Source organism: Marmota marmota, unplaced genomic scaffold (genome assembly GCF_001458135.2).
Source record: "Marmota marmota marmota unplaced genomic scaffold, marMar, whole genome shotgun sequence".
In the NCBI taxonomy this organism is placed as follows: domain Eukaryota; kingdom Metazoa; phylum Chordata; class Mammalia; order Rodentia; family Sciuridae; genus Marmota; species Marmota marmota.
Window position 1 is genome coordinate 20,297,612 of NW_026000229.1, and position 16,292 is coordinate 20,313,903.

Here is a 16,292-nt window from a genome sequence, read left to right on the forward strand (position 1 = left end):
TTCTTTTAAGTCTTTGTTTGCATCTGTAATTGATATGCAGCGAAACTGGTGAACAAGATGAGGTGTGCTAGTGGGTTCGATGCATCCTCTTCGTGTCTCTGGTACCTAGTCATAGAGGCTTCTTAGCATGTGGTAGTGGGACTAGCAACTGGATGAGCCCGTGGGTGAGTGAAGTGTGTTTCTGTGTGAGTGTGTGGAGCATGTGTGTGGTGTATGAACATGGTGTCTGATGTGTGTGTGCCTGTGTGTGTATGTTCACACGTGGTATGTAAGTATAGTGTGTGTTTGTGGTGCGCATCTGGTATATGGGTAGTGTGCCTACGTGGTATGTGAGCCTGTGGTGTGATAGATGGTAGCAGCCATTGGCATTAAAAAGAACCTGCTATTCTGAGCTCTGGCTGTGACAGTAAGATGTGCCTGTAGCAGCTGTTAGCAATCAGAGTGTGTTTCCATCTGATGTGAAATGTGCTGCCATCACTTGTGAAATAGATTTCAAAACCTTGCTGTCCTAAAGTACCAAAGTGTGTGAATGGTACACTTTTACTGCACATTAGAAAAATTCACTTATTCCAGTGATAACTTATTCACTCAAGCTATCTTCAATGACAAAGACACACACTGTCCAACACAGGATAGCTGGTAGGGGTATGTGTAGCACAGTCATACAATGTCATTGGAAATGTTTGTCTCTGCAGGCAAAAGAAGCATTTTGGACTGTAGGTTCAGAAACTGAAAATGGAACAGGAAGAACAGTGCCGTGTGCCTCATTTTGCTATCTCTACAGGCTATTGCTTTCCTGCTTCACCTCTGTGCATGACTTACATAAAAACAAGAGGCTTCAAGATAAACATCCAGGATATACACTTCCTTTTACTAAGAAAAAAAATGACATTTATTAGACATTATAGTGTGTGAATTGATGCTTAGATGTGAGACCTTCTTAAAATAAATCTGACAGTCTCTTAGCTTGGTGCAGAGCATTCCTTCTCCTTATGTCTCACAACGACTTAATGTCCCCAAGGCTCTACTGCCTTCTTCTATATTTCCCTTAGGCACTAAGAAATGGCCACCAGCTTCTGCTGTTTCCCCTTGGGAATGGACATAGAAACAAATGTTTGCTATCAGCAAATATTGTTAGCCCTTCTCTTGTTGAACTCATGTATTATAACTAAAAATGTAAATGTTCCTTTAATTAGCAAGTTTAAAGAACATACAGTCTGAGAAGTAGTCAGAAAATACTCCTCATGTCATTAGTCCAGGCACTCCTATGCCTAGTTGAATTGATTGTCTTATAAAAGGGAAATTTTTAAAAAAAACTACAATGGAACTGCAATCTAGAAATAGTGCTGTAATGTATTTGAAGGCTCAGAAGTTGCTACATCTATTGTTTGGATGTTGTTGGTTATGTCCTTGAAGGTGGAGATAGAGAAGGAATTTATCATCTAGGATTTGATCACTAATTCATCAAGATCTTATAATCTTAAAATGATTAATAAGTCAACATCCATGCTTCCTCTTCTGGTAAGCCTAAATAATTTGCTTGTGATTTTTAATAAACACTAGATCCTTCTCTGATCTTTTATCTGGAGATCCATTCCCCTGTTAATTCTAGGGAGACCTCTTGGAAATGGGAAATGGCACAGAGGTGGAGTAGAGAGATGAGTTGAGGCAAAATCCTCATAATCATCCTCACCCACCAAGATGGTCCGTGGACTAAGGGGGTTTATATTTCATGACTGTTCCCGCGACTGCAGATGTGCTCTTTTTAGTCTTCTGTGGCTCCACATACACTGACGTAAATGCATTTTTAAAGCTTAAAGTTACAAGTTTTTTCCAGTTTTTCACCATGAATCCAAAGTTTATTTGGTTGAGGAATATTTCTTAAATGATATAATCTACTATTTGATGAGCAGTAACTGATCTCAAAAAAACCACACAAGCTACTATGGAAAGAAACAATGGGTTCCTTCGCCTGGTAAACTTTTATGACTTAACCTGGATTCTTGTGACTTTGACCCACTTCTACACATCTTAATCCAGCTGGTTTTTGTGAATGGCATGGCTAGGAGGTCACAGAATCATCCCATTGGAATTAACAATCAGTGGCTGACTTCTTAGGCAGACAACTTTGACCTTTTAAGGAATGAATATTCTTGAGGCAAGAAGAATGATTTGAATTATTTACTCAGAGAATTATCATACTATCTGCCAAGTATACAATGGGTGAAACTCATATAAAGCCATAGGACAGATAGATTTTTAAATAAATATCCTAAAACCCATTTCCATGTCAACAGATTTCTCCATGTTTGGACTTGGAATTGAATCACATGTGTGTTCATTTTTGTATCATCATATGTATCCATTATTTTTTTAAAAGCTTCTAAATTGAAATACCAAGATCGTAAAATGCATATTGCTTTCAGTATGCATAGGCAGGTGTGAACTTAAAAGAGCTGTAAAATAGAGCGGTTATCTCCTGGGTTTAGGTGTGAGAATTTTGGTATAATTGTGTAAAATAAGATTGTGTCATGAAACACAGTAATTCTGATGCTTTTGGTTGAGCAGAAACTAGATAAGATCTCCAGATTTTTGTTTGGCTTTAAAGATACCCTTTTTTGTTGTTGTGAAAAATAGACTTTGAATGATGACAGCAAAGAGCTGACCCCGTTGCTTTCAACTGTGAGGCAAGGAAGACTTAACCTAAATGTGGTGTAATTTTTCTTGCTAAGGGGGACAAAGGAATTGGTATCTCAAGTGAGGTTGATTGCTAGAAAAGATTAGATGCAGTTCTGTGAGTCAGATGACATTTTGCATCTAGTACTATCGAGAATTATATAAGGGACACCTATTGTTGGAAAAGAAGTTATTAGAAGTTTGCCTTGAGCATCGTCTAACAAATTAGTAAAGTAAAATGGATTCTTTTCCCACTAATATGAAAGGACACTTAACCCACAATGAGAATTTCAGAGAAGATTTTGTTTTGTTGTTATTGTTATATGTCTCTGATGCCAGGGTCCTAAAAAAATCTTAAGAACTCAGGGCTGGGGTTGTAGCTCAGTGGTGGAATACTTGCCTAGCATATGTGAGGCACTGGGTTTGATCCTCAGCACCATATAAAAATGAATAAATAAATAAAGGTGTAAAAAAAACCTTCAAGAATTCTATGTTGTGGGGGAGGATATTTGTTTCTAGAATCTTAGAAGGACCTTATTCCAACTGGGAATAATTGGCTAAATGGACAATTACTTTTGTCTTGGCCCTTGATTTCACATAACCACACAAATTCTTAACAACAAATAAGTTCCTTTATTAAGAGACAGAGGTTTGGTTTGGAGAAATAAAAGAGGAAAAGAACGGTATTGGTCATCTTGATAGCATCGTATTTTGGGGGTGAGAACTTATTCGGTTTATCAGCTCACCAGATAAGTAGAATGAAGTATTTGTCATCAGAAGCTTCTACTTTTGCTGGTTGATTTTGAGTTTTTGTTTTTGTTTGTGGTAATGGGAATTTGAGCCAGTCCTTCACACATGCTAGGCAAGCATTCAACCAGTGACCTAAGTCCCCAGCCCTTATTTTTATTTAAAGACAGGGTCTCAGCCTCAAACTTTCAATTCCCCTGCCTCAGCCTCGTGAGTCCCTGGATTATAGCCTGATTGGGTCAAATTATTTTACTGAAGGTTTAATTGGTTACTAGATAGTTACCAAAAAAAGATAGTCAGTTGCTTTAAACTTAGACATTTTGTTCACTACTGTGTTGTAGGAAATTTTAGAGAGAACTGGATCTAAAAATCTAGACCATCCACTCTTCCTCTATGTGAAAAATCCTTTTCCTCTCTAATTTGACAGAATTTCCCTGTCTAGGGACAAACATGCTCATTTGGATTTGGCTTTTAGAAACTACGCATCATGGAATATGAGTCAGTTTCTCAGGAAAGTTTAATCAAGTAGGTATGGAAACATATTTCAAAGAATTCACATTCATCTCCCACTGTCAGAATTACCCACATATTCACAGAAAGCCTCATGAGAGGATATGCCGGGCTTCCTTATTCTTTGGAGATTTTCTGCATACACAGTTCAGCTTTCTCTGAATTCATTTGGGACGTTCTGGCCTAGTGTTTTAACTCTCATGCACCTAAGTCTTACACTGAAGGAAAACGGTCCAAGTTCTAGACTTTCAATTTTGCCTATACTTAGTTTGCAAATAGCTGTCAAATTACAGTGAAAATCACAATCAAGTTAAAGATTTTGACAAGTGCCTTAACAATGGATAAAGGGTAGGACTTTTGGGAATAGGGACACAATAAGGTGCAGGATTTTTTAAAAGCTATAATTTATCAGGATTGTTGAAGTCTTACCAACTGAGACTTGGGATGTCAGAGGGTGACATGTATGTTTACTGTGTTTAGCAAATGGAAATCATGCCATTTACTGTTTAAAAAGTTCAATTCAGTGACTTTGCATGTGATACTTGTCATAGAGAGGTGACTTTACATCTAAGTTCTCTTTTTATTCAGGTTGAGACTAAGCTGGACCCATCAGTCCTCAGAAAGGCATTTTAAAAATGAACAATTTTTTTAAAAAATTTAGATATGTATAGCTCACAAATGAAAATGGTAGTCCTATGTGTTTTTTATTCTTTGTGGCTGAGCATGTTGTGGGTAGTGAGGGTACAGCGTCCTGGTTCTTGCCAAGAATGATATACCAAGCCTCCTGAAGCTTCCCATTTATATAGGTTTTTCATCTTCAAAGAGATTTGAAAGCATTCATTTGCCACCACCTGCCTGGGAGGTAAGAATTATTCCCATTTTATAGATGGAGGAAGTGGAGGTGTAAGTGACTTGCCTGGGGCCACCCACAGAGTCAGGTATCAAAGGGAGACTTGGCAGGGCCCATCTTAGCTAAATTGATCCCCAGCCATTTCTCTCTGTTGTCATTTCCCCCATGAGAGCTCCAGATTGCTGGTGAGGCATCAAATAATCTGGAACAGAAAAGAAACACCAAGTCTACCTTTTTGTGTGTGACTGTTTCTACAAGTAAACCCTGGGAAATTTAGACCTAAAAAATAAGCCAATGAGCCTCCATGAGGCTCAATTTTCACATCTGTAAAATGGGAATAAAAATACCCATCTGCTCCTTCAGGGATAGATGAGCACTAAACTCTGAACAACCTAATGAGGTGAAAGTCTTTTTAAGCCATATAAAACTCTGCAAATATCAGGTGTTACTGTTTCCTGAAATAGCTTAAGACTGCTTACAGAGGGGTAGAGCTTTTCTTAGATGTCTAATTATTTTGGTGATGAACAGCAAGGATTAATATTGTCATGAAAGAATCCAAAAATCAAGGGAAGAAAAGACAATACTGGGGGGAAACTTAGCATTATATGTGCTATATATTTAGTAGACAAAATGGCAAACAAGTTGACTATTAGTTTGCATCTTATGCTGTGGGATTATTGAGCATGCCTGGGTTAGGGAATGTAGCCACAGTAGTACTCCAAGCCACTGTCCAGGATGACAGTCTATTCCCCGTCCACAGTGGAGAAGAAGTGAGAGCACTCTACAAATCCACATGGTGAGTTGCAGCCTTCCATGGCAGCAGTGACAAAGTGGAGAGAAGCCATTTTACTCCCTGAATGTTCCTGCTCCAGTACACAGAGCACCTTTGCACACCATAGATGTGGGCACCACCTCTGGAAGGGTGGTTTAAAAAAAAAAAGGAGCCCATCTGAATAGACAAGTCAGAGAAAAGCTCCCTCATGCCACATGGTTGCAGCCACTCCCAGGAGAGCTCACAGCCAGATACACTTCAGCACCCACCTTTGCCCTCTCAGCTGCGCTCCACTGGGCAGGTCACAACCTGCACAACCGTCTTTGGAGGCCCTCAAACTAAAAGAGCCACGAAACTGTAGAAGCCAGGCATTCCCAAAGTCGCTCCAGGGAGAAAGGTGAAGACTCCACGGCTTTCTGCCAGCCAGCCTTGACACGCAGGCCCGGCTGCCATTCGGCAGCTGCTGAAGCCTTTAATACTGCAGCAGTTCTAAACAGGGATAAAATAAAGTGACTAATCCATAAAGGACTCCAGCCCATTTTACTGAAAATAAAATCAAATGCCTTGGGGTTTTTCTTTTTAATCTTTATTGGTTTTTCTGCTTACAAAAGTAATGCATGCTGGTTGTAAAAAATTCAAACATCAGAGAAACATATAACATAGCAAGTGGAAAGTCCTCCATATTCTCAGCCTTCCAGGAAAAAGCTACCATCAACAGATTTGTGTAAAAGATAGATACTTGTTTTTTTTTTCCCAAGCTGTAGTTCTTTAACATTTTTGCAACACAAAAAATTGATTGACATTCATATGTGTGATAGATATACTCATGGGTGTACCCCAGGTTTGGCCACTGGCCATTTCCTGACAAGCAAGCAATAACCCCACCCCATTCAGTCCTTTTCAAGAATGTGTATGGTGTGCAAATGAGCTAGGAGAAAAGATACTACTGGGGTAGTAGTAGTATGGTTGTTTATTTTTATATGAACCAGTTAAAAAAAATTCACTTTTTTTTTTTTTACCATTATTTGTGACAAATTCCTTGTGACACTTTCCACAGCTGATTTTGACATGCACTATGCTAAAGCAAACAGTTAAGTGCCACTGTTGTGAAGGATTGCTGTAGTAGCTGGTACAGACTGCCTGTCACAGTATTTGGAGGATAAGCAGCTTTTCTCTATCCCCACTTCGGAAAGAGCTTAAAGTGTGGAGAAAAGAATTTCATTTTGCTATAAGGCAGGATTCCTTATCAACAACAACAATAATAATAACTACTATTTATTGAAGGCCAACTATTTCTAAGAACTGTGTGATGCATACATATAGAAAATACATACATAAAATGAGCATATATAAACCTTCTAGAGATGCTGTGTCACTTGTACATTGTATCAATGAATCTTCATATATGAAACTGAGGCTTAAAGAGGTTAAATAATTTATTTGCCCAGCTGTAAGAATTGTTAACCTTGGCATTGGTCACTTTACAGTCAAATATTCTGGGCTGCGAGTATGGTTCGGTGTTGAAACAATTGCTTAGCACACATGAGGCTGTGTGTTTGATCCTAAGACTGAAAAAAAAAACAAAAAAGTATTCTACCTGGAATTTTGCAAAATCGAGAAGGCCAAAAAAGTTAATGGTTACTTTCAGTTATAAACAAGCAGATAAATCCCAGAAAGGGGTTGGGCACAATGGCTCACACCTATGATCTCATCAGTTTGGGAAGCTGAGGCAGGAGGTTTACAAGTTTAACACCAGGCTCAGCAACTTAGTGAGACCTGTCTCAAAATGATAAAAACAAATAAATTAATTAATAAAAAGGCCTAGGGATATGGCTCAGTAGTAAGTGTTCAATCCCTGATACCAAAAAAAGAAAGAAAAAGAAAATCTTAACTTTTGAATTTAAACAGAAAGACAAAATGTGACCAAATCTCAGACTTACCATTTTCTACCTGAGTTTGACAAATTAATAAGCCTCTCTGAACTTCAGTTTTCTCATCTAAATGATGGAGATAATAATAGTAGTGACGATGATATTAACAATAATAATACCTATTTCACAAAAATAAGATAATGCCTGACACATTGTAAGTACAAATATATGTTCGCTATCATTGGTGATTATAATCCCATTAGATTATTATCAAGAGAACACTGCTCATCCACGGAATGAAGTGATGGGTGCCTCTCTTGTACAACTTTAATTTGGGGGCAGATTGGGCATTGCATTCTGGATCAGTATAACTCCCAAGATAGGTCCTGAGGCGTAAATGAGATGTTAAGAATGTCAGTGCCCATGTTCTTGACCTTTTATAGTTAAAAATAAAAATCTAACATTTTGTGTTGATACAACACTAAATGACTGCCCAGCCCCAGGACCACTTGGTTAATTAGCATGCTTGTATTCCAGGGTTTCCTGCTGCCACTTGTTGTCAGCTCCAGAAATTTGCCTCTGCAGGTATGGAGAGTCTTTTTGAATTACTTAGATATGTGAAAGCAGATTATTCAGGCAATAGAGCTGAAAACGTGGGCAAATTAGAATTTTTCATAGCAAGATTGTTCATTGGGAAGCCAATTTGCAATGATGTGGATAAGTCTTGCTTCAAATATTTCACTACATTAGGATAGTTATGAACGCTTGTGAAGGTTGACAATAGTGGTGTCTGACAGAACTGGTATTTGCAAATGATGGCTGAGTTCCTGTGTGCGGTAAATGTCTGGGCCAAGGTTTATAATTTATGTTGAAAGAATATTATTTTGAGAAGACACAACACCACCTGGTAGAAAATGGAAAATATGAAGGGATGCAAGGCAAAGGGATTTTTATCTTCTTCCTTTTCTTGGATGGAAAACTCAAATTTAACCCAGGTATGGTGGTGCACATGTGTAATCCCAGCAGCTCAGGAGGCTAAGGCAGGAGGATCACAAGTTTGAGGCCAGCTTCAACAACTTAGCAAGTCTCTAAGCAACTTTATGAGACCCTGTCTCAAAATTTAAAAAATTTTGGATGTGGCTCAGTGGTTAAGCACCTCTGGGTTTAACACCTGGTACCTAAACAAAAATCTCAAACTCAAATTTATTGTACTATACTATCTTCCTTTTGAAAACTTTGCAAGCCCTTGATTACATTTTTTTCTCATTGATTAATTTGATTCTACAAATTGAGTAAAAGTGGGGATGGGAGGCTTCAGTGCATCATGGGATTAAGTGGAGAGATGAGTAAGTGCCCTGCTCTGTTCTGCAAATGGTTGCCTTCTAGAAATATCAACATGTCTGATAAGATTGCATGCAAAGGGTTTGCTTTTGAAGCAGGTAGATTTCAGCCATTTTTTAAAGAGTACTAACAATTGATATTGTCTTCTGAGATAATAGAGCCACATACGGGTCAGCTAGTAGAGCAGTTTAATCTGACTGATCAAAATAACTGAAAGTTGCTTTGGAGAAATCTTTCCATTCCCTTACCATGAGATTCTTATTGAGGCATATTCTAACTGATTCTGATCCTTTAGCCAACACTGTCCACTGGAGCTAAGCACACACAGAGTGGGGACAAACATGTAGGTGAATGGTCTCCCACTTGGACATACAAGTCAGTCTACAGTGAATCCATTCATGAATCCATTCATTGGATTCACTAAGCTTCACAGCCTCTCTACCTCTTAGGTCCCAGCTTGGGTATCTTTGAAATCTGAAAGACACTGGGAACCTAAGCAAGGCTGAAGACCAATGGTATAGGAGCCTGACTCAGACCAGCAGTCCTGTTGCAGTGGCACCAGACTCTGGGTCTATGCTGCAACCAGTCTCCACCCTCCCCACACCAGACCATAAGCCATTCAGGTGGCGGTGCTGGGTCCACAAAGACACTCCCAGGGTCACCCCCATCATGAACAGACCTCCCTATCTAGAATTTACAGGATTTCCAGAGCCATTAGCAAGCATTTTGGTCACTGCCTTGAACATCATTTCACTTCTGATTGGCCATCCACTAAGAGCCCTCAGCAGAGTGAACATCATTTTCCATATGACCCAGATACAGCTTTACTCTTGCCCTTGCCCATATGGCCTGCCCAGGACTCTCATCTCCTTTTTTTTTTAATATTTTTAGTTGTAGATGCGCACAATACCTTTATATATATTTATCTTTATATGGTGCTGAAGATCGAATCTAATGCCCTCACATATGCTAGGCAAGTGCTCATCCACTGAGCTACAGCACAGCCCATTTTATATTCTGAACAATATGCCTGATCTCCCCATTATTAAGGCAGATTGAAGATAATTCTTGAAAGGCCCAAGTTTAAGGTTAGTGTTGCTCTAGTTGCCTTGGGTAGTTTTGATGCTGACTTAAACTGCAGGGCCTAAACAGGTTGTATATCTTTGATTTCTGTGATTGTAGCTTGAGGTGAATTATAAGCAGAAGGAGTTCTGCTTTGGTCCTCTTTATTTCACATATAAATTCTGTTTAATAAGTAGTCCAAGTACTTTATGTTGCCTAATTATTCTGTTCCTTACAGGTCAGAGTGGAGGAGGCTAGTTCTCATTATAGACTAGTTAATTCAGGTGGGAAAATCCAGACAGTAACTCTCAGCTGATATCAGCTTTCAGAATTTCTTACTGGCTTTTTTGAGTCTGAAAATGTTGAGCCTCCCCGCTGCCCCCCTCTCTCTCTCAACAATCTGTGGCAAAAGCCTTTCCATTGACTATATTAAAAATATTGGAAGAGCCATTTAATATGAGACATTGTTATATTTCATAATTCATACAGAATTTTTCTTGAAATCAAGTACAGCACTAATGGGGAGGCCAAATTGTGAATGACGGTTTTTATGAAATTCAATTTTAAACATATTAAATTGCAAAACTCAGAATATAAATATTAGTACCATTACTGAGGTATTAGAGAGCCTCCAGATTATGGAAAATACATTGGATATGAAGATGTTGAATAATCTCTAAATCTGGACAAGTAAAGAAACTCAGTATGCCAGCACTAAAATAACTGATAGGAAACAGACCCCCTAGGTAGCTTGCCCTCCATGAAAGTCACCAGAGTTCCCATGGAAGAGAGTAAACAGGACACATGGCTTATAACAAGGTTAATCCAGTGGCTTCTTGTGTGCAGTATATATTAACTACAAAATTGCATCAAGTCCAAAGTAAGTCATTGTGTAAGCCATCCCAGGATACGAGATGACATAAGAAGAGAGAGTGGGCTGTGTGTGTGTGTGACTTATATCATGCAGCATATTCCCTGGACAGAGTCCTTGCTCTGTCGAAGGCATGAGCTATGTAGAAGTTGTATAAAAATGAAATAGACTTTGGCTATTTGCGTACTTGGCAATTGTATGTGTGCATACTTCAGTGGACGTAACATGCAGTAGTGAAAACTGTAGAAAGCAAATTTAGCCTAATGGAACATGCCAGGTAAACTGGGGACTGTTGCCATCCTGTCTGTGTGGCTCCACTTTGGTCTTCTTTATTTCACGTAAATATTCTATTTAATAGGTGGTCAAAGCACTTTCTTTTGCTTAATTATTCTATTCCTTCAGTTACTTTTTAAATTCTTAATTGTGTTCTTTCTAACTCTATTCAAAATATAATGCATTTGCTCAGAAATGTGCTTTGTCACATTTGAGAATGTTGGTGTGATATGTTAATTATCTGGTTGGTCTTCCAGGAGGAGGCATCTTTAAATATTAATCGATTGGCTAGACACTTGCAAACTGAACCCAGAAATCAGTTTCCAATGTAAAAAACTCGAAAGCAACATATCCTATTTGTCAAGATCTGTCATTAATTCAGATAGGATATTAACTTTATGGTTGAAAGGTTTTGATTGTACACAAATGAACTAATTTTTAACATATGGCAACTACATTAATTTAAAAAAGATGAGTAAGGAATTCTTCCTTGCCATCATATGTAACTTATTAGTATTTTGAATTGAATCATTTTCCTAAGTAGACCTGACTTTTTGGAGTCTATTTTTCTCCATCAGTTGAGCTACAGTGCTCAGCCAAGACAGATTTATGGCCTTTTAAAAATAATGATGGAAAATGAGATCGGAGGAAACATTTTAGTATCTGCTTTGCTCTGAGGCCTAAACTGCGAACTCTCCAGTTCTTGAAGGCTTTGAAATGCTGATTCTAGTCTTCTTGTGGGTTCTTAAACACCTTCTCAAATGACCCATTTTAATAACCTGAAAGCTATTATATAACGAGCAGCCATAATTTAGTCCAGGGCTCTAGGGGGACCCTCACAGTTCAGCAATGAATAGTTAATGCAGTATAATGTTTAGCAGGTTATTAGTTTTCACTATACAAATGCTGATCAGGGAACGCTTTTATAAGGTGTTTAAAAGAAAATGTAATTAACTGGTTGCGTGCTTCTGTTGCAGCTCAAATTGAAATTATTCCATGCAAGATCTGTGGAGACAAATCATCAGGAATCCATTATGGTGTCATTACGTGTGAAGGCTGCAAGGTAAGCCTTTTAAATTGTTGTTGTTCTATTAATGTTAGAATGTATCTTTGTGATTTCTAATTTTTACTTATCCTATGTCTAAAAATTCAATTCCTTGGAATTTTGAGTAATGATAAATGACAGGACCGAATAAATATTTTGGTGTTAAATTAGAATCCAAGAAGTTATATATACTTTGACTTCTCCCTTCAAACTATCAGGAGATGGGGAAAAGGTATTTGAGCATTGTTTATGTTTTTCACTTCCAATTCCAGAATTAATTGAACTGATGAGCTATCTCTTTGGCTTTTAAAAAGAGATAGCTCTAGTCTTCTGTGCTGTCCCTGTTATAAGATTTATAAAAAGATGTTTCCAGTAAGTTTGATTGGAGTGTGGTTGAGTTGTATTCAGTGCACAGATGTTAATACATCTGGCCAAATTATGGGAAGGCTGTCAGGAAGCACTGAACTCTCATCCTGGACTCTCCACTTGTCCACGTTGTTTTGGGCCTTTCTCAGCTCAACAGTGACTCAGTTTCTTCATCTATAAACTAGGCATAACCTGACCTTCCTTCCTTTTAGGACTATTCAAGAATAGACCGAGAATTGGCATACAAAGTTCTTATAATTGTAAAAGTTCTACTTAAATCTAAATATTGTCATTATTATTGCTATTGTCACTATTTTTATTATTACTTACCTTAATTTTGGAGTAATGGATATAGCACATGCATAATGTGAGAATGGAAAATAAAGGTGTTTGTCCTAATAATTTAAGACCCCCACACACACACACACATCCAGATTACCTCTGTTATTCACATTTCAATTTATTAAGATTTAGATCCTCTTGGTTGTATTGGAAGTGCCTTGAGACTGCTTATAGGATAAAACAGCACAAAATAAATAGGAGAGAAGCTATTTAAGCATGCAGAAGGCCTCTGAGACAGCTGATTGCTACATCCAGACCTGAATTAGCCCTAAGGCTTTTTGAGATTGAGGCAAAAAATAAAATCGACAAATTTGATTTGCTTTCCTTTAGTGAAACTAGAAAGTACAATGTCATAAAATACAAAATCACCTACAGACACAAATGATTACTGAGAGACTTCAGGGAAATTAGTCTCATCATTTCTTTAATTCTTTGTTTTACTGTTAATCATCCTAACCTCATAGTTTAATTCTTCATTTCTCTGTTAATCATCATAACATTTGCCAATCTGTACATGTATAAATGCTTCATATTGCTGTCATCTTAGTGAAGCTTAAGATTCCTGCCTGCTACCAAACATACTTAATACATTTTTTTTATATAAATTACCTGCCTTTCAGGAGTGGGGAGCTTCTATTTAGAGGAGATTTGAATTGTTCATCTCTATGGTAAACTTCAAGGTTCTGGCTTACCAAAAAGGAAAAAAGAACATTATACCTTTTCTCCCTCAATTTGCTCTTCCTCAAAAGTAATTAACTAATTTTTTTAATGAAATGAAATAAACTGCCTGGGCTGTGCCATCCCAGGATGCAGGAGAGTGATCTGCCGATGTCAGCTGTCACCCCGTGATCTTCAGAGTTGACTTGGCTGACGGGCTGGGCAGCTGTTGTCCTTCACCTCATCCTCACTCTGTATTCATCCCCTCAAAGCCATGTCTCTGGTAGAAATGGCATGGACACTCTGAAAGAAAGGCATTTAGATAGCGGTGCTTGCCTACTAGGGGTCCCCAAGCACATGGAGATTTTTGTGGGTGGCATATGACTTCAGTGTTGTCTTAAAGGACAGGGCCCCAGGCAGCATCCTGGATACCAGTTCACTACTCTTTCCCTTCATTTTGCCCAAGAAACTGATCACTCCATCTGAGTCCATCAATAATGTCACATGTAGTTTATGTGACAAAGTGAAGTGAATATCTGAGAATTAAGTCTAGAGAAAGGACAGGCAGGGGTCAAGATGGTTGATTTTGTATGAAATACCCCAACAATTTGCAAGATTAATTACCAACATGCTATTCAATAAAACTGGCTGAGTACCACTTGTGTTTCCATAGGTATAAAAAATATAAACCTTTTTACTCGCAACAATTATCCAAAAATAAAAATACAAAAATCATAAGAACACAAAGGACAGCTATTATTTCACAGTTGTTGTTTTTGTAGATTCCCTTCCAGATTTTTGTCCAATACGTCCTCAGTGCCAAGTGAATTTTAGTTATCTGTGGTTCTGTACCTCTGCTCTGTTGACTTTATACAGTGAAAGCCAGTGAACAGTTACATGTAATTTTATTAACAGACTTGAACTATGCCCAACCTGGGATTTTGTACAGTGTTCTGTGAGAGTTGTTGTTGGGTTTATTTTTTTGTTTTGTTTTGTTTTGTTTTGACACATGTAGTATCTATTCTGCAATTTAGTTTCTCTCTGCTTTAACTAACAATTTTATTTCTAGTTATAGTGAAGCCAAGGGACTTCTACCCTTCATGTTAATTATTTATCATGTTGTAACCAGGTGAAGGTGGTTATATCATGACCAATTGTAAATAATTTATCTCAATGGTAGTATAATTAGACATAAGGAATACTTATAATTAGATATATCAAATAATATCTAGTAAGAGCAAAGTGACTCCATCATTTTCTGAGCTAATAATTTTGTGAGTGTATTTCACATTGCATTTTAAAATCAACAACCTGAAACCATAAGAAACTAGAGAACTTGTTTGCTGTTTGCTGAAATAATTATCTGTTTTCCCACATATTTGCTCAGGCGAGCATTACATATGAGCAGCAAAAAAAAAAAAAAAAAAGGCAGATATTTTGACAGTTCTTTCTCTTATTCCTGGCTCTCCCCAGCTTACCCTCTTCTCATCCCCTTTGCTACCCATGGACAGACAGTCCAGCACTGTGCTTACGTTATGCTCGGTAACCCACTGAGCCACATCCCTACCCCACCAGACTACCTGGGTTGGAATCCCAGCTCTGCCACTGGCCAACTGAAGCACCCATTGAACAGCTCTGGGGGTCAGTCAGTTCCTCCATCTGTATAATAGGGATAGCAATTGTAGTTACTTCATGGAGTTGACACAGGCTTTCAGGTAAAGCACTCAGGATAGTGCCAGGCATGGAACAAGCACTTTCAAAGTGCTGGCTGTAGTTTATCATCATCCCAGGCTAAACTCCTTAGTGCCTTGGTAATGCTGCTTCACATAGTCAGCTGTTGTTTCTGGGATATCTATGGGTCCAGTCTTGATTTTTGTGGGTATTGGCAACCTGTTATGTAGAACCTGCCAAGAAAAACAACAATAATGAGCACTCCCTTGGGGCTTCACACTGTAAGCACTCTAAAGGATCCATAGACATAGAAGACCTAATCCTCCCCTCAAGCAGTTTATGGTCTAGTTGTAGAGAAGAGGCCAACACAGGGAAAGGTAAATAGTAGTGTTAAGAGCTAACTAATAGAGTAAAGCCACAGTCCATGATATGACACAAAAGCACACATCCACGAGGCAGCATGGTTGGGGAGCTTAGAAGAGTGTGGCCAGCCAGGTTTCACTGAGGAGGAACCAACAGTGGGCCAGGGATGGAGACGGACTTGCCAGGGCAGCAGGATTGGGAGGACATTCTGGGCTAGGGAGGAGGGAGAGTGAGAAACATCAGAGGCAAAAGTCCAGAAATAGGGAGGTCTTGAGTGTATTCAGTGTATTTAAGGAACAGTATATAACCCAGTTTGACTGAAGCAAGGTCACCTTCTGTGGAAAGTGGAAGATAAAGGAAGAGAAGTATGCCATTGCCAAGTTTTTAAGGGTGCTATTAGGCCACAGTTTTCATTATAAATGTATCTTACTTGTTCTTTGGGAAGAAGAAGGGAATAGCATACGATAATATCCAGGAAAGCATGTTTTAGAAAACAGGCCTGTAAGGGTTTCGTTCTGTTAGCTGTTCCTGAGCCCTTGAAACAGAATGTATTCCCTGCTGAGCACAAGAGGGAGTTGGGACAGGCCTGCCAGGGCAGGGCTAGGTCAAGGGACAAGAGGGCAAAGGAAAGGCCAGAGATTAAACTAAAGCATTAGATGGCAGGATTAAGATTCAACCTTCAAAGTAAGTAAAAATGTGAAGTGTTTGGAGAAGCATGATCATCGGTAAAGGTTTTCTTTGGAGAAATGGTCCGAGCTGTCATTCAATTTCAGAACCTACATTCATCATAAGATACAGTGGCTGTTCAAATGATTAGAGAAGATTTATCTCAAGATAAACACATACACACATTTTAATCCATATCATCTTAGACA

General features: G+C 38.5%; 1 protein-coding gene across 1 annotated transcript in view; it reads left to right on the top strand.

Moving 5' to 3' along the window:
• Nucleotides 1-16,292, top strand: part of Rora (RAR related orphan receptor A) — a 91,260-nt gene that overhangs the window by 44,127 nt on the left and 30,841 nt on the right. Inside the window, exon 2 of the mRNA XM_015480594.2 lies at nt 11,951-12,036. Within this exon, the coding sequence (XP_015336080.2) occupies nt 11,951-12,036 (86 nt within the window). The remainder of the gene's footprint in view (nt 1-11,950; nt 12,037-16,292) is intronic.